The 27,014-nt window shown below is 38.5% G+C and overlaps 1 protein-coding gene across 1 annotated transcript in view; it reads right to left on the bottom strand.

The window, feature by feature from the left end:
* Window positions 1–1,518: 1,518 nt before the first annotated feature.
* The window catches only part of TMEM178B (transmembrane protein 178B), a 354,238-nt gene continuing 328,742 nt past the window's right edge, over window positions 1,519–27,014 (bottom strand). Inside the window, exon 4 of the mRNA XM_026693426.2 lies at window positions 1,519–15,552. Within this exon, the coding sequence (XP_026549211.1) occupies window positions 15,302–15,552 (251 nt within the window). The 3' untranslated portion in view covers window positions 1,519–15,301. The remainder of the gene's footprint in view (window positions 15,553–27,014) is intronic.

Below are 27,014 nucleotides of genomic sequence, written 5' to 3'. Positions count from 1 at the left end.
AAAAGAATGTTTAAAAGACTTCTTGACTTGCTGGTATCTGATTGATTATTTTTTCTGCTGAAATAGATATTGTTTTGTTTTGTTGTATACTTAAACTTTCCTCAGATCCACTAAAATATGATGCATGCCAGCTAATATAAATTCATGCATTTGACAATTTCTGTTGCTGATTTGTATATTTTCATTTCAGCTCAAATGCTGTCTCTCCCTCCCTCTCCCCCTGTACAGGAAAATCTCAATTCTAGCAGGATTTAAACTGGTGCTTACATCACTAAATGCTTAACTGTTGACAAACGTTTGATCCTGTGGAAAACACTAGCAACGATGGAGCTCTGTGTAGTAGGCTGTAAAGTCTGTAAACTTTAAGACTGGTGGACTTCAATTCCCAGAATCCCTCAGCTAACATGGCTGGCTGGGGAATTTTGGGAATTGAAGTCCACAGGTCTTAAAAATACCAATGTTGGACACAGCTATAATGACTCTGGTACAGTGGTACATCATTTAGTTCTTTGGAGGAAACAGCTGAGCTATGATGAGCCCGAAGAGTCATGATATAGATGCCTTTTAGGGGAAACTCATGAAATAATACAGAATCTTAGGCAGGCAACAGTACAAAAAGGAAGGAAGGAAGGGATTTCCTTCACCATGTTTTGTCTAAAGCTTTAATTTAATGACAGTATTCAACTGGATCCCTAACCCTGTGAGCAACCCTAGGAACTTGGCATACTTTGGACATTTCTGAGCCTGTTATGCTACTTTTTGTTCAGCTCTCTTTATGATTGACATTCCTACTTTTAGCTAAAGAAAGGGCCAGGAAACTCAAGGTTGTCAAATCCTTTCTTATTCCCAAATCAATTCAGTGATTGCTGATACTTCTTGTTGGCTGGGACATCTATAGCACTGAAGGGAAAAAAAACTAGAGGGATCAACCAGTTTTATTTCATAGACTCTGCAGATACATATTCCAGCAGTGAATCGGTACTAGGACTGCCTGCAGACGATGGTAAAAAAGATGTCAAGAATGTGACCATATGCATGCCACAGATCAGATGTGACTGTCACATTATGACTCCCATCTTGACTTTTTGGATTGTATCCAGTAAATATCACTGGTCAGCATGGTTGCTATGGAGAGAAAGGATCAGCAATAGGGGAAACTAATTCCATACTTCATATCTTACTATTAGGCAGGTGGCCCTAGTCCTCAGCAATGGGGAAAATCCTTAAGCAAGACACATGAGAATGGTTCATGAGCCCAATTAGGGTTGTCATACACAAAATGGCCCCATTATCATGGGACACAAAGTACCGGGCTGGTGATTTGCAATAAAGCATGCCTATCTCAAGCGCAACACCTTTTTCATTCTCAGACACCCTGCCCTACCCCCACCTCATAGAATGGGAATTATAATGGTTTAAATGTTGGGATTATTAGAGGGAATAAAAGATAATAACCATGAGTTGCTAGCATGCCTGTGGGATAGAATGGAACTATAAAGAAATAATCAAACACCAGGGTCAAAACACACAACATGGTTTCCTTTTATTTAATTGTTTAATCAGTTTACATTCCACAACTGACAGTTTACTTTTTCATTTTTTTCCATAAACAAATTTCTTAATTACCAGACAATATTGTAAATCAATGGAATTACATAATGTCCTGCGAATTCAAAAAGAAAAACAAAAAAAGCAAGATGCAGCCAGCTTTGTTTACTTTTCCTCCCACCCAACCCCATCAAGCCCCATAATACTCAGCACTCTCTTCCATTGTTTTTTCCCCCCCTTTCTTCTTTTTCCCTTTCCAGGAAAAATCTTGAAATACTGTATGTCTTCCCCAAATTCACATGTCCTTTTTACATTCCTGGAATCCTCTCTATTGCTCTAATAAACAAAAAGGCCCCAGATGGATCTCTGTGGGACCAAGAACTGAAAGCCAAACCAGGGCTTTGCTGCATACAACTATCATTGTTATACCCAGTAATGTGAAGAAGTAGATGCACGAAGATGGAGCTTTAGCTGTAAAAAGATCAAGCAACACAGTTATCCACATCATATCAGAACAAGAATCAAACATACTAATTCATGTTATTTTTTTAATTATTTTTTAGCACCAAAAGCCATTTTGGCTACTTGCATTTCATGAAGCCAGAAAAGATGCATTACAGTCTAACCAACAGGGTTTACTCAAAGAACATTACTCTGACCTCTGCTATGAATGCTGAAGTTAAAAAGGCAAACTAGGAAAGAATTGAATAACAGACCTGACTTGGAGAAAGGAGTGGGGGTGGGAAGGAACAGTAAGCACTTTCTTGAGGTTTACTGTGCATAATTTATTTCTTTTATTAGCCCAGAGTTTCCTTCAGTGATGCATTTAAGAAACACAACTGAAAATGAATGCTTGTTGTCAATTGAAGTTAACAGAGTTCATTGACCATATACACATTTCAGGAGGTTGGCAACTACCAGTGCTCTGATCCACAGCAGAACATAGTTTTGTCTTGGTGGAACCTTCTATATAACTGGTGGATATATTTATTGATCTTCGTAAGTTGCAAAGCGTTTAGAATGCACGAAAGAAATCAACACACTTGGAAATGATTTGTGAGTATACATCACCTATCTTTTAAATATTTTGGCTTTTTCCAGACATAAATAGTCAGTGGCAACCATGAAGTCACCCCTGAGCTGATGGGATTCAGATTTTAGACCATGAAATCATTGTCAGTATCCTGCAGTTCCATTTTGAATGTGCTGAATCAAGGCAGTGTTTCTGCTGAACTCAACACATGCCTATCGAATGGTCCTAATCACGTGAGAATGTCCTAAATATTAGATCAGCTTCCCCCAGTTTTGTGTTTCCAGCCATGATGGATGTTAATTTCCGTAGCTAACACACATAGGTAACAGCCTTTGGCTGGATAATACGGGAGGGGCCAAAATATATGAAAGGGTTAACTTCCTGGCAATTCTTGGAAATGTGGAGTAACATCTTAGTTCTCATAACATCAGATATGACCTCCAATCCTGTGATATGCCAAGTATATTCTTTTTCATTCACCGAAGATGCAGATATGCTGGGACTTTGAATATTACCTTACAACCAAGGATTAACTATTCTTCACGGCAAACTGACAGGAAGTCTAAGATGAAACATTGACATTTCTTGGTCTGTGGCTTGACACACAGCTCTTACTAGTCTATATTAAAGTGGTAAATTCAGATATGTGTATGTATGCATGTACATGCATGTGTGGGGGAGTGTACATGTGAGACAATGATTGTGTGGATGTATGATAAATTAGAAATTTGTTACCCCAAAAGCTGTTGTCTCATTTGGAGGTTTCTATATGCAGAATGCCAGTGATTTCCTGCAAAAGTATTCATGTATGCATTCTAAAAATATAGTTTGACCATATAACTTGCAAAGTTTCTCTTAAAATTTATATAATAGCAATCACAGCTTTATTCATTCACATCTACATTGCAAGGAGTCCAAGAACAGGTTCACTGTGTACTGTGCTATTTGGGTCAGCTCAGCCATAGATACTCAAGCATTTTTCCAAAAAGTGAGAACTTTTCAGAGATAAGTCTGCATCTTATATCAACTTCTTTAGAAACAGGATGAGTGGGAGTATGTCTAAGACTTTAAAAATGGAGATAAGATGTGAGAGCAAGAGGGAGATCTTTAGAGACTAGAAGGGATCACATTTGACAATCCACTCTACTCAGAAATAGTATTATCTTGTGTTCCGATGTATGAAAAAAATCTAGTCTGTAAATTATATTGTTCCATTTCTCATAAGGTGAATCCTAGATGCCAACAAATGAGGAGGATATTTTAACTTTGTTTCTTCTGTAACAAACTTTCTCAAACATGCCATCTCATCTATAACTCGTTTTCAAGCATAGATCAAAACAAATTCCTTCTTTTCCTTTTATTATATATGAATATTCTTTTCTGAATCTGAAAGGTTAGTTGTCTCTGATTTTTGACATATTTTGTAACAGGGCAGTTCATAAATGTTATTTATATGCTTTTAATGTTATTCAAATTAGATGTTGAGGGTCACCATATTTCAACAATGGTGCCTCAAATTACATATTTTTTTTTAAAAAAATCACAAATTAATCCTCCAAACCACATTTCTATTTGTTATGCTTCCACAATATAAAACATTAAGGGCATATTCCTATGTTTATACAGAATTAAGGCAACAGAATTCAGTAGCACTGACTTCCAATTAAATGTGCATAATTAGGATTATTAACACATCACTAACTCATAGGAGATTGTGAATTGTAGTCCCACCTTAAATTTGAAAGCTAGCTGGGTGATCTTGAGCCAATCATTCTCTCTCAGTCCAACTCACCTTACAAAGTTGCTGTTGTGGGAAAAATAGGAGGAGAAAAGAGTGTTATATATATTCCCCTCCTTGAATTGTAAAGTAATAAAGGCAGGGGAATTTTTAAAATAAATAAATAAATTGCTTTCATGTGCTGTTGTGTCTGACAGATTTGGATTCCCCAGTTTTTGGCATTGTCAAAACCTTTGCAATAGTTGCTTTTGTTAGTTCAGACATATCATTAGTAGCTCATGCTATTTCAGGCCCCTTGGGCTATAAAGTGTCTAAATCATTGTCCTTATTTGTAGATGTTCTTTAACTTTTGATAATTATGTTTGCTATTCTACAAAGAAGACAATGTGTTGACCTTGAATTTCTTGGAGCGTGCCCCATTGAATAAAAAGTAAGTTAGTCTAGTAGACAGATAGACAGTGCTGCCTGTATTGTTTCAAAAGAATAGAATCTTGATGGGTTGTTATAGTTGGAAATAACAGTCCCTGACCCAGTTAAGAAGTCAAATTCTGATCCAATGAAGAAATTAATTCTACATGAGCATATCTCATATTTTTTGTTAGCAAAGTATCTAATGCAGTTTTCAAGACGTAGGAAATAAATGCAAAAGGAAAATGTTTTCAACTGAAGCATTGGAAGTTAATTTGATGTGAAGTAGTCTTTCAAAGAATCTGTAAAAATGTATTGAAGATTATTCACTGAGAGTGGACAATATACAAAGTGTGAGCCCCCAAACTCACATATCTAATGACTGAATTGTACTCCATCTGATATATTTTTGGAAAATGGTGGTGGTTACAGTATGCACAGAATGAACACAAAACCAAGAAAAGGCTACTTCAATTGCATAGTAGTTAAGGGAGAACTGGATGCAACCCAGGTCCCATCTATGCTCCATTAAGTATAACTTAGTCATGATGCATAGCATAATTTGTAAATTCAGCAACAGCAATAACTGATCTTAAATTGTGGCAAGTTAGGCAGCTGAAATGTGTGTGTTGCACCATTTTTTAAAATGATCCTGCTTGTAAAAGCCAACATATCTAGGGGAAGAATTCTGGTTTCACACATGCATTACTAACTAGACTCCAAACCAGAGTAGTTTAGAAGAATTTTCAGTTCCGCCAAAACTATAAACTCAGCCTTAGGTCATTGATTTTAGTGCAACTTGGAGAGGTACCTCACACTCCTTCGGTATTTTAATTTAAAATTAAAATCGGTCATTTAATCTTATGACATTCCTCTAATGGAATAATATAGAAATCACAGTGAGAAATGACAGGAAGAATAAGGGCAGATTAAGTATGGCATTTCTAAGATTCTCCCTATGAGACAACCATAAGTGTTCAACTTTCTTATATTAATGGAGCTAGGACTTACTCAAGAAGTGTGGTTACTGGAGACAAAGGACTAGATCAGCAGTTGATTTATCCTTCAATAGTAGTGACAGAACCATCTCACATTAAATTAGCAATCAAGTTCAGATGACATAGAGCAGAGTGCAAAAACTCTGTTCTGCAATAAAGGACTGTCATTTCTTTCCTCTCCTTACCACCCAAACTTGTTTCCTGAGATAGGGTTAATAGCAAGGCCAGACATGCTACTAGGCTGCAAGATGGCAGAATTGGAGGACTAGAAGCCATGCCATTCCTGAAATGTGAGAATTTGGTTTCCAGTCAGTAATTAAATCAGTTTATTGTTATTCACTGAAAACCGCAGCAGTGGCCTTCTACGAAAGGACAGAAACATAAACCAAATTAAAGCACATTGTAAAAACTTTTCATTTGTTGCTGCTTCAGCAGCACCTTAAGGTCACTTGCTGAGAAGATAAACAAAGACAAAACTCTTTTGGCAAATATGCATCTTGACCAAGGACAATGAAGCTGAGGACAAATAACCCAAGACTAAAAGATACTTGGAATTGCTGCTGAGACTTGCAATGAAAGAAGGTGTTAGAAAGAACCACTTCAACCTCACTTTCTGACTTTCTCCCCATTAACTTTTATAACATTGACTTTATTATGACACACAGACCTTACAAGGCTTTCAGAGACAAGGGTGGGTTATTTTTCCTGTTGACAGCAATACATGCAAACAGTTTGCTTAGAACCAGTGACTTCTACAGCAAGAGGAACAACAATGGAGGCGCCAATAGTCCTGATCCTCTTGTCTCACTGACAAAGAGGAAGAACCAGTGAGGGAGGGTTTTTTAGGATGCTTCATCTATTGAATTCACTTCAAGACTGAACCCCTTCCTTCCCCTGCCCTCCCCTGCCCTCCAATTCACAATTTTAAGTTTGTACATATTTTTTACAGGCATTTGGATTAAAAAAACCCAGTCACATCTGGAAGGTACTGATATGAAAATGAAACTTACAGAACAAGATTTTTTTTGTATTTATATAAAGCATTTCATGAGAGAGTGAAAGAAAGGAGACAGAGCTAGAGGTATTAATTTAAAAAAAGAAGTGTAGAGGGAAGACTGGGGAATTGTACCTGTGATTCACAAGGCCTCCAAAATTTGAATAACCGCAAGGGAAAACTTTTAGGACTTATACTTTGTCTTTTGAGGCATCTACCTCCTGCAAGACAGAGCAAATATGATTCTGGCTAATGAATGTGAGAGGTAGGCATTCTCTTAATGAAAAAAATTGTAGCTGCCGTACACTCAAATGCAACCTTGTTGAATTCCAAGAACAGTGATTGCAGCTGGAATACCTCAAGAGGGGAGAATAGCAAGATGGACTGCCAACTGAAATGTTATTTGGAAATTCTTGGAGTCCCAGCACATTTGGGTGGATTAAAAAATGGAATGGTTGAGCTAGGTATTCAGGAGCAACAATATTGATGAGAAGTTAATACAGTTTTTAAATTATAAACTGTTGATACAAGAGCCTATAATCTTTTTTTGATAACTGATCTCCCTTGTAATTTTAACAGCATGCTTTGGGAACTTTCCCAGCATGATGGCTATGGTGGCACAGTTAATCACAAAACACTGATTTACTACCATTAATTCTGACTTCCTGGGATTTTCTGTATAATAGCTTAGCTTACTTTTTCCTTTCATCTGGATGGGTAGGCTCATTTCCAAACATTGAGTTGCAGACTCTTAGCATTTTTATTTTCTATGGAATGGCTTTGGGATCCATGTCAGACACAGAGGCATTGTTGGGAATACAGATTATACTTGAAAATGGTAGTTCCTTTATAGAATACTACCTATCTTATTTTTTGTAAAAAAAGAAAAAAAAGATTACTAATAAACTAAAACTAGGAGGAACGGGGTTCATGGGTGCCAAGGAAAATGTCAGTGAGCCCTTTGTGGCCCTTGGGGGTTAAACTGCAAACTCAAGATCTTTAGAAAATTTACTCATGGTCTCTAAAAGAAACTGTTATCTACCCATACCCATACAAGATTACTGATCTGTGAAGTGGTGAAAACTTTTATTCAGTTAGAAGCAGATCACAAAATCTTTGCATGATCAATGTGACTAGAATATTGAGTGATCTACCAAACGGTTACTTCAAGCGCCTGTAATCTCTAATCATCTGTAATGGTTAACAGTGAAGAGATGATTTTCATCTCACTAGTACCAGCCCTAAACAGAGCAGATGTTAGGGATTGCTGAATGTGCAACAATAACAGTTTTTCAGTGATAACTTTCTCTTGGATGATAGAACTATGCACTCTATATTAACCTGCTATTCTCAGAAACAGGGACAGATATTGGTTCATTGCCCGTGTAAAGTTCAAATACTATTCCAACTGGTTTTTCCTATATAGAAAGAAGAAAAGGTGCCATCTTGCCCTGCTTTTGGTAACAAAATATCTTGGGACAGCCCTGAACCTCATCCTACCTGATCAAGGTTTAGTCAATTCATCTACAAAATGACTAATATGCACCCTGTGGTAAATTACCACTATAGTAAGTTACCACTATAGTAAACAAGTGGTGATATTCATCAGCATCTCAAAGTAAGGTCTAACTACACTATGAAATAAGGCCATATAGAATAGGAATCTCACACAGACATCTCAACACTCTCACTAACCTACAGTTCCCAAATGGCTTTGGGAGAAGCAATAACAAACTAGCATAAATCTGATTAAAATTTTGTAGCGTAGATTCAGCTTTACTATGAGATCCTTAAAATGAACCTGTAGTGTACTACAGTATAGGATGTATATTATACATCCCAAAGATTCCAGGTTCATGCTACAGTATTAGTTCCTTCACCCCCACAGTTATGACTAAGATAAAGGAAGGTGGCCATTTTGATTTCATTGTAAAGTATTTTCCCAAAGAAACCAAGGGAGTCACAGATTCATCATTAAACACATTCAGCCAAGCAGTAATATTCTATAAGGTCATCTGAACACTTTGAAATTCTTCAAAAATTACATATATACATCTACATACAAATATGCACATATACAAGTACATCTGTGACTTTCATTTAACTTCATGGTGGCACTTCAGTTAAAATATATTCTCATCAGAGTTGCCTTTAGGAGGGTACCAGACTAGGCACAGACCAAATGCAGCATTTAATAGGAGCAGCTACTCATATATTCCTACCATGTAGGAAACAATCATGCCAACACAAAGTAGAAGGCCTTCAACCTAGAGCTCCTGCTTAGGAAAAATGTGAGAAGGAAAAGGTGAAAGAGGACAGCTCTGTGACTGTTTAAGAGGTTGCAACTTTCTGTTCTTTTTTTTTTTTAATTAAAAAAACCAAATCTATTTTACTTCTTTCCTTTGTTGAGGTTCATACTTCATGGTAGCATCGTCAACAATAACTTTGCCAAATTTTACCATTTCTAAGCTAAGTTTTCATACTAGCTGCCTGAAAATCAATGTTCACAGGTTGAACCCAAAGAGTCACAGATAAGGACAACTGAACTCATAGGATTCTATTTTCACTGATTTTAGTATTGAGTGTTAGTCTATGTGTTGCAGCTCCTGTGAAATGGAAGTTTTATGCATTTGTAATAAGAGCTGCTATTTCTTAAATAGTCAGCATAATCTTAGTGTATATAATTGGTATTGCAAACCTTACCCAACTATACATAAGATCTCAGAAATCACTCCACCTATTTAATCTTTTTAAACCTAGATTTAGTTTTGCTGAATATGTATCATTATTATTTTCTAAGTTATTAAATGCCAGGGATAGATTATTCTACTTCCCTATTGTAAGAGTTTACTTAAAGTAGTGGTGATCATCATTGTAATTACTGGAGGTGCTTTCTGGGAAAGAAATGGTGAACTGAAAACCGCTTCACTAAAGCAACCACAGTGGAATGAAGAGTCAGCAAAGAGACTGAGTCTTGGTAATTCCTCTCTGGACAAGGAGAGGATATGAGATCACTCACAACTGCTCCAGATAGTTTGTCCTTATAAGGAGACCACAGGACAGTGATCTCTGGTGGGTTTAGAGCTCTGGGAGATGATGGAATGAGCCACCTTACTTATTCAAAAGGACACTGGATTCAAATATTTCTTTTTCCAATCTCTTTTGAAAATTGCTTTTTAACTGCTTTTCAGCTATTAGGAACCTTTGGATTGATAGTTGTATTGCACTGGTGAATTTCTTTCAATCCTCAGTGCAATAAGTTTTAAATACAAATTTAAAAACTTAGAAAACATTTTTGAATAATCAGCAAAAAAAGTGATTAGAACTGCCAAAAAAGTGATTAGTTCGGGGCCATATAGATTTGAAATAATTTTTTAGAATTAATGATAAGAATCCTTGTGGAAAATTGCTTTTGTTTTGAATTCTCTTAAAATATACTGGTATTATACTGTATATACAAAATGAGATTTTGAAGGTTGGACACTAGAGGGAACCAGAAAGAACTGAAGATTACAATTAAAGGCAAAGAATACTTACATTTGACTAAAACAGAATGAAGCAAAATGTTTTAACATTGGACACACTGAATGATATGATTGTTCTGGGAAGAACAATAAACCCAGAAATCAATCTTAAGAGTGTCTGCTTCTATAGACAGTTTAAAATATATTATGGAACAGTTTTAGGACATTATTTGAAGGGACTAAAGAACAAGATTTTTAAAGTAAAAGGAAGAAATAAAAAGTTGGTTTATTTGATCAAGGTTAAAATATATATGTTCTTATCTCTGGTAACCCTTAATGGGTTTTGCTGATCAGGGCTGAAACAATGAATTTTTAAGGATTTGTTTAAACATAGGAGATGAGATTTGGGAAGAAGGGATCATTTGTTATATTTTAGGAGAAGGTGATAAATCATTAAAATTGTTTACACTTGCTATGATGAAGGGGAAAGTCATTTCATTATATATTTCTTTTCTTTTTCTTTAATTCTTAATTTTCTTTAATTCTTTTTCTATATTCTTTCTCATTTATCTTTCCATTTTTTTCTTTTTTCCACTATTTTTGATTTTTATTCTCTTTTTAGTTTGCATTAGTTTTTATTTTTGTTTTAGAATTCTTTATTGGCCAAGTGTGATTGGACACACAAGGAATTTAACATTATTTAATAACATTATTTAAAAAAAATACCGGTGGTGGATTACGCCCATCAGTTGAACCAGAAGGACTTTTGCTACCTTTCCTCTGAATTCTTCATGAAAATGTTTTTCCTCAGAATGAAATTTTGTACAAGGATAGACTTCCTGTGCTTCTGTGTCACAGATAGCAAGACAACTTTACCTACAGTGCCTTGTACTGAGAAGTGTTCTGTCCCAATAATTCATTTTGGGCCTGGTGGGTGTCCTGATGTTTTGCTCTGATGACTTGCAAGACATCGTCATCTGCTCCACAGCACATCAGTGGCTGACATTCTGAGGAACCATTATTCCTGATGCCTTAATACGTGCCTTAAAAAGTGCCACAAGACTCATATTTCATATTGGAGATGCCACATTAAGATCTTAAAATAGAGTTATTTAAGGAGAAAACATAAAAATCCCTCATTTTAATATTTTGTTTGTTTTTAAAAAGAAGTAAATTGATGAATAAATGGCAAATGTATGAAAAAGGCACTCAACTGATGGACATTTTCTGTAAAAAATAGTAATGGCTCACATGCAGAATCTGAGCCATCTCCTGAGAGCCACAAATAATTCAGCTCATTCAACCTGGTTGCAGAATTCCAGTTCCCCCGCCCCCGACCATTTAACTCTTATTTTAATATTGGTGATTGAACATCCTATAAAATTCAACCAAAGACATCCTAACCCCATAGATAGAAAGTCCTTGTGTTATACACAGGAAATGCTTCTTAAGGAAGCCAATCTTGGGAAGCAACTCTTAAAATAGCCCACTCTTAAGATAGGTGGATGTTAATAGGTTGGAGAAGTCTGGTATCAATTGCAGGCACACAGAACTGCATTGATTTATTTATTCCAGTTTTCATTTTCCAGTTTTCTGCCAACATTAAAAAGAAGATGGTGGACCGATGTTCCCAACTGATCTCTTATCTCATCACTGAGATTTTCAACATTAAAGTTTTTCCTGACAATTCCTTTATTCCGCTTTGCTGCTGAAACAGTCTGCAGCATCAATTGTATTTCTTTTTACCTCGTGAAATTAAAATCAAGAAAACTGGAGTAAGTAACTAGGACTGATCTTGAGTTGCAGGAGACTTGACTAACCTTGTTACTCAGATTCTAATTTCCCTGAATTTATGGAAAATATAGGCATATTGGGCCTGTAGCTTTAGAGAATGGATAGAAGAACTGCTTCCACATCAGAAATATCCTATGCTGTGAATGAATCCTATTGCCGTGCTCTGAAGCAATTATAATATTCTCTGCATTTTTGCCCATTTTACATTGCATGATCTAAATCTGCATTGAAGGTTCTCTTCAGCCAAAAGAAAGGATACAAGGACTTCAATTTTGTTGGGATTTCCCCCCCCTATCGCATGCTTTGACTCTCAATTAATCCAATTTAGTTTCAACAAACCCCATCGTATACAAGACCATCTTCCTCCAATTGTTTCAATAAATACATGAGATTTGATCCACTAAATAATAAACCTTATTTACATGGGCTGGCCTGATGCAGCATTAACATCATTCCACTGTAATCATTCCCCGTAACACACTGTCTGTCTTAAGGAGATGTTCTGCAACTGAGCCAACTAATTCTGAGTCCATCACTGCTGAAGATAACACTGCAGCATCTCCTGGAGAGGTGAGGAGCATGTTACTTCCCATTGACTGTAAAACTCGCTTTATCCCATTTTTCCATTCCCCGGACTCTCCTCCATTTTGTGATGCCTTGCTACCATTCCTCAACTTCTTCAATACTTATTTGCTATTCCTTCCTTGTGCAGTGTTTAGGACCCTCCCTACCTTTACCGCAAACAAGGATGGTGACAAGGCCACCGAGTTTTGCATTCCCTCATTAGCCATCTGGAGGGTCCTTTCATGAAGTTTCTGATTTATCAGCAATAAAGACACATGTAGAGTGGCATGACTGAAATTCTGGGTCCAGAGGTAGAAGCTGACACTGGTGGAAACGCCCTCACAGGCACCCCAAAACTGTGCTTTTGATGTAGGACGGAAATTATGCAGTTCATTCCTTTATATGATAGCAGGACTGGATCAAAGCCAACTGATGCCCTAAGCATAGCCCAACTATGGTGTCCTTGGCCCCTCCATTGCTTAACTGACACATTAAGGCTCAATGCTGCAAACTAAAGTCAAATGCAACCATGAAAGCATTACGGGCATGATAGCTGGGAGGAAAAAAAATATCACATGGTGCCCCCTTCCCTTAAAACATGTGCTTTCTTTGCTTAATGGTTAATCCAAGGCTGAGTGGTAAACCCACACAGTGTAATCCACATGGTTTATCTGTATGTGTAGCTACGATGAAAAAAGACATCAAGAAGATGTTGCTACATGGATTAAATACTTCAGAATATACTTGGAAAGACTGTTTATATGTTGTCTGTGCTTGTTTTTGTCTTTAAAGGAAAGGATACTTCTGTACTGGTAGTTTTATTTTATGTCACGAGGTACTAAAAATAGAAGTGTGGTTCATCTGTTTTGGCAAATCCATCCTCCAATGTTATGCTAGTATTTTCCTCTGAAGTTCATTATTATATGCAATTAGTATGTGTGTCTACTCCATTGTCTTGTTTCCCTCTCTATGCCAATCTCCACAAGGACTAATCAGATCAGAGTTTTTTTCCTGGATCATAAGTTGTTATTTTCTTTACCTTAACTGTCTCCAGATCTTTAGCACGAATATATGACGGGAGGACTCAGGTATAAATAAGTGGGGAAATAGTAGGAAATAAGGAGAAGAGAGGAAATAGATGCACAAAAAGCATCTATGTGTAGGGGCACACTGGGTGGGCAAAGAAGTCAAACTGATGGCCACAAAAGTGTGCTGAAATTCCATCCATTTTTAATGGGTAACACACATACAAACAAGCAAATCTTCAATCACAACATCTCAGCTGCCTGTTTGACTTATTTAACCACACCTTATAATACCGCTGTGGGGGATTATCAAATCACAACCAAAAGTTTTGTTTTTTACGAGGAATGGAATCCTTTTCTCTCCTTCCAATGCCTTCTGGTCTACATGTTTTCTCATCTTTATTTACTTATTGAATTTATTTGCTACCCATCTCATAGCAAACAACTCTGGGCGGCAAGTAGAAGGCTCAGAAAATCAGGTAGTTTATGATAACTGTATGGATATCTGGTTTTGGTGCACATGGACATAAGAAGAAGCACCGTGTATTACAATCCTTATTATTACCATTCCTTCAGAATTCCCCCAGCACTACAATGGCTTTTACCCAAATGATTGTAATTAACAAAACAATGGCATAACAACAATAATCTCTGCCCAAACTCCTCCTGCACAGTCAACTTGATGATCAAAAAACCACAAAGCCCACATTCCCTCCCCTTACCACCCACAATGGCTTCTATCCACCATCAGATGGTTCTTGATGTTCCAAGGCAAGGGGAGATCAGAGGCAGAACCAAATCCAGATCATGAAACGTGCAGCCTCCAAACACGCTTTTCCTCATCCATGCATAAGTCTTGACAGCTTTTGTTGCAATCACAGTGAGGAAAATTTGGTAGAAGATCACATGGAAACACCAGGTTTACTTTTCTTTCTTTCTTTTTTCTTTTTTCTTTGAAAAACAAGAGGTGGGTTGGAGGGGGAGTTATACACTATGCATCACAGCACTTCATTGAGACTTTCTCTTGCATTTCTGCCAGCAGTTCAGCCTTGTCAATTAAGCCTGGCTGTAAGGCAGAGGGGAGTTGAAACAGCATTGTTAAAGTGTCCACTCAAGAATCCTCACTTGAAGTTTTGTTCTGTAAGAATCTTGGCTTGTTTTTTTCTTTTTAAGTTTAGCAAAGAAAGGGAAACCTGCCTTAATTTTCTGCTTCATTCCTCTTTGATGGAACAGGCAAGGTTTAAAAAAAATATTTATGTGCGAGCAGAGGGATTCCAAAGATGGCTTTGAGAAGGTTAAATTTTAGAGAGGTAACTAAAGAGGTTCATTTATTTACTGTTTATGGTTCCCCAATGCAGTGTTTTATTTTTGTTTTCTTTACTCCTGGTAAAAGTACCTTATACACCAAGATACCCTTTCCCCTTCCCTACCACATCACACTCAACTGGCGGTAGACAGATGCAACAATATGTTCATTTGATATTTGAAGTGGGATGCTGAAGACTTTTTTAAGGAGCTGAATGGAAGAGCAAAGTTGCAGAAAAGCTATTCCTTTCTCCAGGAAAAATAACAAGAACAATACAAAGCTGTAGAGAAGATGTAGGAGCCCCATTGGACTCTACTCTACCATGGCACTGGCAACTGTTTGAGATCTATATATAATATATGTTTATGTATATTATTTTATATTTATATATGTATAATATGTATATTTATAGGCTTGTTTGTACTTGTCTTAGCACACTGTCCCATTCTCAGGTCTCGATTTGGGGCAATTGGTCCTGGGGACAGGTTGAACAGAAGGGGCCAAGGTACAGAAGAAGCCAGAGATCAAAGTAAGACCTAGGCCTCCCCATGCACAAAACATGGACCAGCCGTAGCCATGGCTGATGTCATCAGGGAGTCCATACAGGTACCGGGGGTATCGGGAGAGCTCAAAGTTGATTCCAGCTACACATGTGCACAGTGAAATTATGCAGAAGGTTCCTGGAAGAGAAGAAGACAAAAAGACAAAAGACAAAGAAGAGGAAAAAAAACAGGAAGAATGGGTTAGAATTATCACAATAACTCTTTGCCCACTATCTAAAATGAAAGTAGCTGGAGAAAGAACAAGAGAATCCAAAATGGATGACTCAGGAATTCTAGAATGCAACTTAATTTATTTAAAATATTTTATTCTATCTTCCGTTTCCAAGGCAATTGCATAAACTTACAATATATAACTAATAATTAAAACAGTAAGTGTCCAAGATAATGGCCCTTGGGATATGATGTTATAGATCAATGGATTGATTGGAAACACCCACTCACTCCCACTACAACAGCTACTAACAATCTTTGTTTTTAAAAAATGTGGTATTCCAGACAAACATTTAGAACATCTAGTCAAATACAGCAATCATAATTTAGAAGGAAAAAAACACACCGCAATTTGGTAGATCTAAACTCTCCTTCATACTCCTTTGGAAGACTTCTTATTTGAAGTACATTTAGGTTTGCAGGTTTGCAGGGAATATAATACCTGTCGCACTTTCATCTTGAACATGTTATCCTTCTGATAAAACTCTTCTTTGTCAATGAGAGGCAATACTAACAATACTCTGATAGCTACTCAAAAGTCCATGAAACTATACATTACCCTGGAAACATCAGAAGAGTATGTTGGAAGGCTGCAATAGCAAACAATTTTCCATATTATTGTCCATTAGGAGTTGAATGCTGCTCAAGAGAAACTTTCTCATACCTTTGCTGAATAGATGAGTTCCTCAAAACTCACATTTGCTACAATTATGTCACACTTATGGATCCACCTGAGAAGCTTAATGAGAACTGTAAAAAGAATGGTAGAGGCTAACCTGATAGCTCACTTTCCTAGCCATTTACAGTAGATCTTGTTATATTCAGGGCAGTATCATATATTTGTATGGTTCATACAAGTATACAACCTCAGTGTTATTTGTTTCATCTTACTGTAATGTACTGATACAAGAATGGTCCTTCAAACCACTTGACCTTAGTATTCAAGTTCAATGTCTACTTTCGGCAACCAACATCAACATTACCTCTGAAGATTTGTGATGATGGGAATTGGTCCTCAGAGAACATTAGGTTACGTGTAATAAGCTTTGCAGTATGCAGTATTTATTTTTTTCCCAGCAATGAAAGAGTTATCTTTATTTGTTATCCAGCTTTCAACTGCTGGAAAAAGACTCTCTTTCTGCCCCCAAATAAATGGAAAGAGTGAATAAAAGTATGTTGAGAAATTCCATCATCATTCATAGCCAAATTAATTGAAAGCATTCTTCTAACCAACAGAGGTTGGATTAAATCACCTAACTCTGTTCCCATTCCAAATTCTGAATATGTGCAGAGTTATTTGATTATTCAATTCTTTTGCTTTCCTGTTTGATATGTAGCAAAGATGAACAATATCAAAAGAAAGCAGATACAGAACAGACAGCATGTACTTGCTGCCCATTGTTTGGAGGGGCTAATGGATATTCTGAATAACTAGCTATTATTTCCATGCAAATCCAATCGACAATCAGTCAATAATAGGAGAACTTCATTTAATTTTTACTTGTGACCCACCATGGCTAATGAAATATGAGTCGATAAAAATATGCTTCATATTTCAGATCTCATTAGGAAAGAAGATGCTTGCATTAGTAATTAAGACCTCTATTCCAGGTTCTACTGGCAGAATTAAATGATGGTTCTCTTAGTATAAATCAACTTTACTTTCTCACTTGATTGGTTTGTGATTATGATCCTATATAAGTAGGATAGCTCTTTCCACTTCAATGGAGATAGAGCCACATTTCTGATACAGCAGGAGGCTTGAAGTTGGACCTACAGTACACCATTACTGCCATACTACTGCCATACTACTAATATTCCTTTCCTTTTAACATTGTACTTCAGAGCAGAAACTATAGCTCGAAGATTTATTGGATTTATGTTGAAGTTGTCCTCTGTTCAGAACTGTGGGGCAATGTTTTATGAGTTGACAACTTAACTGTATTGCAAATGGGGAAGAATCCCAACTGATGCCCTGTGAACCAAATAGGAAAGCACAGCAAGCCAATGCAGTCTACTGGTTGAAATCTCCTCATTGTACCCAGGGATTCAAGGGATATTCCTCAACAGTTCACTTGATTTCTCACATGGGGTCCATGTGTCACCAGTACAGCTTGAATCCTAGGCCAGTGGTTTTTGCTGACTTTCAGATTTTTGTTTAAAAATAGACACCAGCTTCGTTCATGTGATATATTTAACAAGGCCAAGTAAATGTGACATGTTAAACTTGGTTATTATTAACTTCAGTCTTTTTATGGGGGGGTTACCTATTTTTGACTTACTGAGTTATGCAAAACAAGTCTGTTTATTTAGATTAGTTTACTATATGATACAACTCAAAAATGAATAATCCAATTAACTAGGTAAAGCTGCTGTTTAATTGCAGTCAGGAAGGTTGCCTGAGCACAGATGATTCAGCACTTTCCAAAATAACCACAACCTCTACCATATTTTTTTCTAATTTTTTCTTGGTATAAAAATATAAATGTTTAAATACGGAATAGGAATCCTGCAGAAATTGTTGACAGTTACTTCATAGGTTTTGTGGAGAGAAAAAGAAATGGAGGAGGAAATCTTGTTTGATTTCTTGTAGTTCCCATATCTGTGTGGCATGCAGAGCCATTTGTGCTGGCACACGAGCTGCAGGCAAACTTACCTCACTGCACATGCACGCCTCACAGCTGATTTTTCAGCTGGTTTGAGGCCTTTTTCGGCTCCAGAGGCTTGAAAAAAAGCCTCTGCAGGCCAAATAATAGGCCCGTTTCATCACTTCCTATAATACCTGAAGTGATGCAAAGCCTGAGGTGCAGTGCAGGTAAGGGGAGGCGGCGGCAGGGGGGATTGCGCGTGCATGCACAGGGGGCGTGGTGGGGGCATGTGCATTGCCTTCTGGGTGCTAGCACATGAGCGTGCACGAGTGCGCACACAATTTTTGGCACAGGAGCCCCAAAAGCTTAGACACCACTGCCTTTTCAAATCATTGAAGAATGTGGCCCCACTATCTGCTTGCTCCATTGTGAGAAACGCCATTTTGCTGAAGCAGCTTTCCAGCAAGCTCCTTCTGTGCTTGGATTAAATGCCTCAGCAGCACAAGGCTCCTGAGAGCTCTTTATTGTTTTGGCACATACATGCATAGAATATAAATGATTGTTTAATTACACACTATGGCCTCATCATTGGCTAACAGTCGAGCATGTGACAGACAATGTTTAGTTTAAATCTGCCCTTATTTATTTATTAAACTGCTTTGGAAAGAGCAAACAGACTGATTGGCTAATACAAGGCCAATGTGCTTCGTGAAATCATAAATCCTTCACACATTTTTTTTATTACTGAAAAGCCAAACCAAACAGCTTCCCCACTGCTATGGATCACAATAGAGAACTAAGATCCTCTTAATATGCAGAATCTGGGCCAGTTCCTGCAGGTTGCCAATTCAAAAGAACAGCTGCATTCCTCCTCAACTTTGGGCAGGCCAATAGCCATGCAGAGAAAACTCAGTGTGAACTAGACTCTGGTCTGAGCTTCATCTGTTCCCCCTTTTTTGGAGAAGCAGTTTTTAAAAACACAATCACAATGGCTGAAAGTATCTCTGGCAATCTTCTGCCACAGGTTGGCACAAGCTAGTTTGGTACTTAGCAAACTAGGTTGGCACAAGCTCAGATTCGCCAATTGTAATTTGGCAGCTTCTTGGTCTTTTAAACAGTGCCAGTGATTTGGGGGATGAATGTCAATTTGAACTCCCTTTTCCCAGCTTTCTTGTGCTGCATCCAATAGCAATATTATTTTCTCCACTGTTTTCTCTATTGCAGTCAATAGCCCGTTAAATGAGAGTAAGGAAGTAAATTTATGAACTTGGTTTTTGCCCCAGTTAAAGGGCTATCTCATCTTTTTATTGCTTAATTTGGCAGACAGAAATCCTCTTTTGTCTTTTTTAATTTAAATTACTGCTTTGTAGAGATAAATTATGGGTCTGAATTCAGAAGACAGAGTAAACAAGGATTGGGTCTCTCTATTTCTGTAGGGAGCCATGGAGATGACCTTGAAGAAACTAGCCAGAAACCATTCAGAGAACAGCAGGTGCATCAGTATATTTTGGGCCAGGATGAAAGAGCAGAAAGGCCAATGTAGAGTGCATTTTATAACAAATTTGAAATACGGTATTTTTTTGGACTATAAGACACTCTGAAGTATAAGATGCACCTAGCTTTTGGGGAGGAAAACAAGAGAAAAAAAATTGCCTCTGCCTTCCAGAAATTTGCCTCCTTGCAGCAAACAGCACACAGTCTGGTCAGCTTCAGCACAGCCTGATTAGCACAAACAGCTGATTGTTGGTTGGATCAGCCTCCCAACAATCAGCTGTTTCAGGCTGCAGTGATCACTATTGCTTATTGCTGCCTCCATGCACCCCATTTCCGGCCTCCGCATCCCATTTCCGGCCTCCACACGCTCTGTTTTAGGCTGCCATGTGCCCCATTTTTGGCCCGTTCCAGATGGTGGGGATAGGAACGGACCAAAAATGGCACACACGGAGGCCAAAAACATGATGCAGAGGCCGAAAATGGGAGGTGTCAATAGGCGATGGCGATCCCTGCAGCCTGAAACAGCTGATTGTTGGGAAGCCGATCCAATCAACAATCAGCTGCTTGTGCTAATCAGGCTGTGCTGAAACTGACCAGGCTGTTTGCTGCAAGGAGGAAATTCCTGGGAAGCAGAGGCTGAAGGTTGGGGGCCGGTGGGTGGGCGGGGTTTCAGCAACATTCACTTTTTTTCGGGGGAACTGCATCTTATACACCAAAAAATACGGTAATTTGGTAAAATTGTGGGGTGGAATGATTTCATTCTAACTGACCAGTTTCAAGAAGGACTTGTTAACAAGCTGAGAGATAAATTGATGACACACAGCACCCCAGATAATTTGGAAGAGCTGGTCCAACATGGTGTGTTAATCGGTAGTTATTGGAAGAGTTGATGTCTAGAAGGAATAGTAAGGAAACCTCTCTTCCCCCTGTAATATTCTTCCCTATTTGCCTGGACCTCCTCAGAATCCAGTATTGGAGATCCAGTGAATTGGGAAAATCAATGAAACTTTGTTCCAGGGCAGAAACAGAGAAGAAATTTCAGATTATGGTTTTCTAGTGGTTTTCTAGTGGTTGGGAGACGGTGATTTCAAGTACCTCCTTAGCCATGAAAGCCAGCTGCGTGTCTCTCTCTCTCACCCCAACCCACCTCACAGACTTCTTGTTGGAAAATAGATTTTCTTTACAAGGTACTCTCAGACATCTAGCCAGATCTTGCACAGCTACGTTCCTTCACCTGAATGAACAAAATACTGCACATGTGGATTTACAGGTTACACAGTAAGCAAATGTCTGACTTGCTCAATGCCACAGCTTTGGGAAACTTTTCAGGTTCTCTTCCTCTGAAATCCTCATACAATTAAATATAATTAAAGACCACTCAGATAACAGGCAAGTACGTTTTATTATTCCCACTACTCTTTGTTTAGAAGAGCATTTAGAAATAGGTTGGAAGAAACAAATTTCAGACTTGGGAGCAAAAGCCAATTTTATAGACTAGACGCAGCACAAAAGTTTAATTTATTGATTTAGTTGCTGGAAAGGCCAATGCTGGTAAGAACAATTGATGGGCAGATGCTACAAGCTGGGCTTGGGTTGTGCTGTGCTAATCCTTTACAACTGAAATCATACAGAATTCTTGCCACTCAATGTTAGTATTGCTTCCTTACAGATTCCCAATGTGCTGAGGATTGATTGACTACAATTACATAATCCAGATGTGCATTAGGAGCAAATAACAATTTATTTTCCATCAATGAAATGTCAACAACACTGGTTGCAAGCTTTTTACTCTCACCCTTCCCCGTGGCTGTTTGATGCACTTACTCTCCTACCTTACTGGAAAAATACTCTGGCTTTGTGGATATGTTTGGGCAAGTGGCGGCAATTGTATTGCCTCCCCACCAGACATGTAACTACCTTCAAACTGAAACCAGGAGTCCAGATTTCAGCTCAGAGATACCACATTCTACTCAAGAGTTGCCCACATTGAAGGGATTGCTGGATGTCAGTTTGAAGAAAGGGTTTATTCAACCTTTCTAATCTCCAGTACTAAGAATAATTATCCCTACAGGAGATGATTCTTGAAGACAGCACATGGATTGTTGAACCAGATGATTGTTAGGGACTACTATTCTTTGTCTCTTAATTCATATACCATAAGCTTTCCCCCCCAAAAGACATGAAGCTGGACTTGAGAGGCTCTGTAATGACCCGGGGTGTGGCACAAAGGCAACACAGCCAGAGAATAAGAATGAGTTCCTTTATTAGCTCCAACTTTGCCCCCAATGACCCAGTTACCTTCCGGTCTGGAGAAAAACTCTCCCACGAACCTGCACCAGCCTTTGGCTGCAGATATTCCAGGCCAAACATTATAAACTGAAAACTTTAAACTATAAATCCAACAAGGCAAAATAAGGTAATAAATCCGGCAGAGCAAGATACAGAGTTCCAGAAATAAAGTAACAAGGCAATAAGTTGGGAGGATGCCAGGAACTCAGATAACTGCAGCCAACACAAGATAAATTCAACGTTTGTTCCTGACAACCCTCCCTCTCATCTGCCTCTCCTTTAAACTTCATCCCCAGGTGTGCCTTGTGAAGAGAAGCAGGGCCCTTTCCTCCCTCGTAAGCCACACAACCCACATTGCTCTCTTATCTGTTCCTCCCTGTGTGCCCTAGGATGAAGAGGGGGTGGGCCTTGGTCTTCCTCTGAACCCCCTCTCCCCTGTTCTATCTCTCCCCTGCTTTGCCCAGCCAGACTTTGCCCTTCCCCAGTTTCCTCCACAGCCAACAGAGCCACACTCCCACTCCCTGTCAGCTGTTCACCTTCCTCCTTGGATTCAGACTCCAGCCAGGGGCATGACAGACCCTCACAATTACATAAAAGAAGTACATGAATACTTAATTGCATTTTTTATCAAATAGAGCAAACTTGAATACAAAGTACAGGTAGTCTTTGACTTACAGTTACAATTGAGGTCTCAGCCATCGAGTGAAAGAGTTATTAAGCTCAATGACTGTAATCTCGGCATTCCTGGTTGTGGTCTTTAAAGGATCTCATGGCCATTAAGCAGCTGCATTTCCAAGTAATATCTGTCTATTTAAGGTTACCTATGGTTTCCATCACTGGTGGGATTCAATTTTTTTTACTACCGGTTCTATGGGCTTGGTGGGCATGGCAGGGAAAGGATACTGTAAAATCTCCAGAGGTGGTAAAATCTCAGAGGTGGTATTTGCCGGTTCTCTGAACTACTCAAAATGTCTGCTGCCGGTTCTCCAGAACTGGTCAGAACCTGCTGAATACCACCATTGGTTTCCATCCTAGTGCATACTTGTAACTCCATTCTGAAGCTTTTGGAATTCCAGGTGAGGCAATGGTTACTTAAAATATCTCTTAACAGAGATAATGACACAGCTAACTCTGAATGATTAGTGATGAGCCTAGTCTTATAGAATCTCCTGGACAAGGAGAGGATGAGAGATCACCCACTTGCATCTCAAATGGCCTCATGAGGAGACCTCACGATAGTAATGACCCAAAGATCTAAATACCGGGAATTGAGGGAAGCCATCAAACTCTCAATCACAATAGAGCCTTTAAAGACACCTCATTTCCTAAATAATATTGGATTTATAATCATTTTAAAGTTAAAGGAGGTCTCCCAAGCCATAAGTTTGAAAAAAATGACAAGGTGAGTAAAATTTCATCCCAAAATACAGTAGAACCTCTGGTCATGAATACTTCTGACCATGACCAAATCGGGTTCTGACCCAAACATTTACATTTTTTTCCCACAGCCGATTTCCTCTTCCACGCCATTTTTTTTTTATAAGTACCAAATTTCCAAAATTAGTTTTGGGTCACGACCAAATCGAGTTGTGATCAAAGTTATGGAACAAATTATGGTTGTGACTAGAAGTTTTACTGTAGAGATTAACTTCATTCTGGGAGTTTCTGTGCACACAGGAGGGGAGACTGAGTGATGGGGGAGACACTAAGGCAACAACAGGAGGACATGCGTTAGGAGCCAGCTTGGTCTAGTGGTTGGGAGACGGTGATTTCAAGTACCTCCTTAGCCATGAAAGCCAGCTGCGTGTCTCTCTCTCTCACCCCAACCCACCTCACAGACTTCTTGTTGGAAAATAGATATGGATATAAAATAAATAAATATGAATGCCTTATGCCCAGGACAAAAGGACAGTTGGAAAGAGAGACTGGCTCCCACTGACTCTTCAAGCCAGGGCTGTCAAACTCCCGGCCTGTGGGCTGAATGCCCACGCTCAGTTTATAATTTCATAGGAAAAACATAGGAACAGAAAAAACTTTAGCTACAGTTCCATCTTAGTAATAAAGTCAATAAGAAAAAAAATGTGGTCATTATTTGCTTTGCTTATCATTTAAAAGCCCTTTACAATGATCTACATGGTTGTTGTTTTTTTAGAATGACTGGATTTATGCAGATAAAAACAGTGGGATGTGTTTATGAAACAGACATTTTTGAGAGAAGGAAATTTGACACCTTAGGGAAAAATTAAAAAACATAGAGATTGATTCACACTAAGTAAAGGTTACTCAATCTGAAAATTCTGATACTGTGCCCCGCAACCCATTTATAAAGTCTCTTTGTATGAAAATTATGTCAGTCTACAACAATCTGTGTTTTCCCAAAGAGAGATTGACCATTTTAGCTGAGGGACAAAGACAAAAGTCTGGTTTTAACCTGTTGCTTACCATACTTTACCATTTGCTCTCCTACTTTTCTTTTTTTGTTTCTGCTTCATATTTTTCATGTGGTCTTTTAAAAAACCTTTTTCCTTTCCTTTTCCTTTTTAAATGTGCAATCTTCTATACAATTTTTGGTTTTTTAAAAAGTCTGTCTCAGTTTGAATGGGTAGATGGATGGATAGATAGTTTTAACCCCTGGAAATTAATTTTATATACAGGTTTTTAATGTGCAATTTCTTTATGTCATGTCTGTGGAGATTCTCAATCATCTAGGTCATGGTTGTCCCAAAGATGCTTTTTTCAAGAGGCAACTGGACTTTCTGGTTTTTCTTTGAAGACGTTTTGCTTCTCATACAAGAAGCTTCTTCAGCTCTGACTAGATAGTGGGGAATGGAAGGGTTTGACTGAAGAAGCTTCTTGGATGTCTTCAAAAAACTGCCCCCTGAAAGTTCAGTTCCCTCTAGAAAAAGCACGTTTGGTCCTTTATGTCATTTTTAGTCATTTCCTACAATGTAAAAGGCCTTAGATTTAAGTATCTAAATAAACTATATGGTCCGAAGTTGTTGTTGTTTTAAAAAAAAAAAAGCCGCTCTGCCGTGCGAATCAGCTGTGCTCTAACAAAAAGACATAAAGTACAGGAAAGAGCAGGGGTGGGCTGGTGGGCCCACATACTCATTGGAACAAACCAGTTCAGAGCCAGCTGATTGTCAGAACAAGGGGTTCACCCAAACTGGTCCAAACCAGGAGAATCCCACCCCTGGCTCCAATCTATCTAGGCCTCTGCTGGGCTGTTTTTGGTTTTGCAGAACTTTTTGCTGCTTGTCTACATTCTTTATGGCCCCAGATGGATGGTGGCCTCCCAGGGCCATCCCCACCCACAAGGTATCCCAGGCATTCATTTAATAGAGGCATCAAAGGTAGCAGAGATAGGGCTTGTTAAGTAAGGCTGTCTCACTCAAATGGTTGTCACCACCAGTGACTGTAATGGACAGTCTCTATTATGAATGAAGGGTCATCACACAACATCCAGATGCTACCATACGAGAACAAATCATATATTACAAAAATTGATTGGAGATGGGAGATATTTCTAATGTAATCTACCGGATCCCCTACACCTCATAGTCCCTTCCAACTCTGTTATGCAGTGGTGGGATTCAATTTTTTTTACTACCGGTTCTGTGGGTGTGGCTTGGTGGGTGTGGCAGGGGAAGGATACTAAAATCTCCAGTCAGAGGTGGTGTTTGCCGGTTCTCCGAACTACTCAAAATTTCTGCTACCGGTTCTCCAGAACTGGTCAGAACCTGCTGAATACCACCTCTGCTATTATGTAGTACATTTATGCCTGCATGGGTTGGCCTTGTGACTATGGAGGGCAGATGGGGTAGAAGCTAACCGTCAGATTGCAAAAGGGATGAGTGATCAGATGAGGAGTGAGTGGTCAGATGAGGACCTGAACTCATTGGTAGCCTCACATTGCAATGAATAAGGACTTACATTCCATTTTGCACTACTAGGATTGTTGGTTAAGTAGGTACAAAAATAATCAGGGAACTGATTGAAGCCTGGGCCCCTTGTCAGTCAACAGGACTACTGATTTACTACCAACCTATCAGGTACCTGGGAGCCGAGGACTTGGCTGCACAAGGAAATAGCAGCCATTGACTTAATAGCTGTCCATCAACACCCCAATCAACCAAAAAGCCACATACAACTAGACACCACATAAATACTAAGTATAGAATAACTCAAAGCACACATTCTGGTGAGAGAGAAGCTCCCTGAGGATGAACTCTAGCATGAGTCCAAAAGCTCAGAAGACTGAACCTCTGGCCCCAGTGACTGACCCAGATTGGATCCTGCAGCCTTCATTATGGTCGTAGATCAAGGACTATCTGTATAGCAAAAGACAATAATCTTTGATGATGAGAGAAAGTGCCAGCCCAGATGCTAATACATTTGCTGTCTGCGTATTAACTGGCATTTAATCCACTTAATGGTAAGACTATTATTTCCTCATGTCAAGGTTTAATGTTGTATTTCAAACTGAGCTTCCTTTCATATATATTATATTTTGTACTTGTTTTCATTGAATTTCTTCCTTTCTCCTATTCGAATATTAGAGCAATAGAAATAAATTAAAAACTAGAAAACCAATAGGGAGGATTTGAAAAGTTCCATCTCTTCACTAGCCAAATTCCTTTGATTTCTTACTATTGTTTCTACAGCAATAAGTGTAATTATAATTTTCTTATTTTTAAGAAAACAGGAACACAGCCCATTCATTTCTTCTCCAGGACACGTACAAAAAGCCTATTTTTAAATCTGAAAAAAGGGAGATGTTGATCTCTAAATCTGACATGTTCGTTTTTTAGCTTAAAGGCCAATTGAAGAGTAACTGAAAAGTGTCAGTTTGACAAGTTTAGAGACAGAACAAAACAGAACAGGCAATACTCTGTTTACCGCTGTAAAAAGTTTTGGTGAGAATATGCTGATTTGGATGTTGCTTTCCTTGGCTTGACCCCTTCTTTTTTTCTGAACAGCTCGGTGAAATATGAAAGC

This window comes from Notechis scutatus, chromosome 6 (assembly GCF_049901735.1).
Source record: "Notechis scutatus isolate UNSWTSFEM ecotype Mainland chromosome 6, rNotScu1.2, whole genome shotgun sequence".
Lineage (NCBI taxonomy): Eukaryota > Metazoa > Chordata > Lepidosauria > Squamata > Elapidae > Notechis > Notechis scutatus.
Note: the sequence above shows the minus strand (reverse complement) of the source record. Positions and strands in the feature narration are given on the sequence as shown.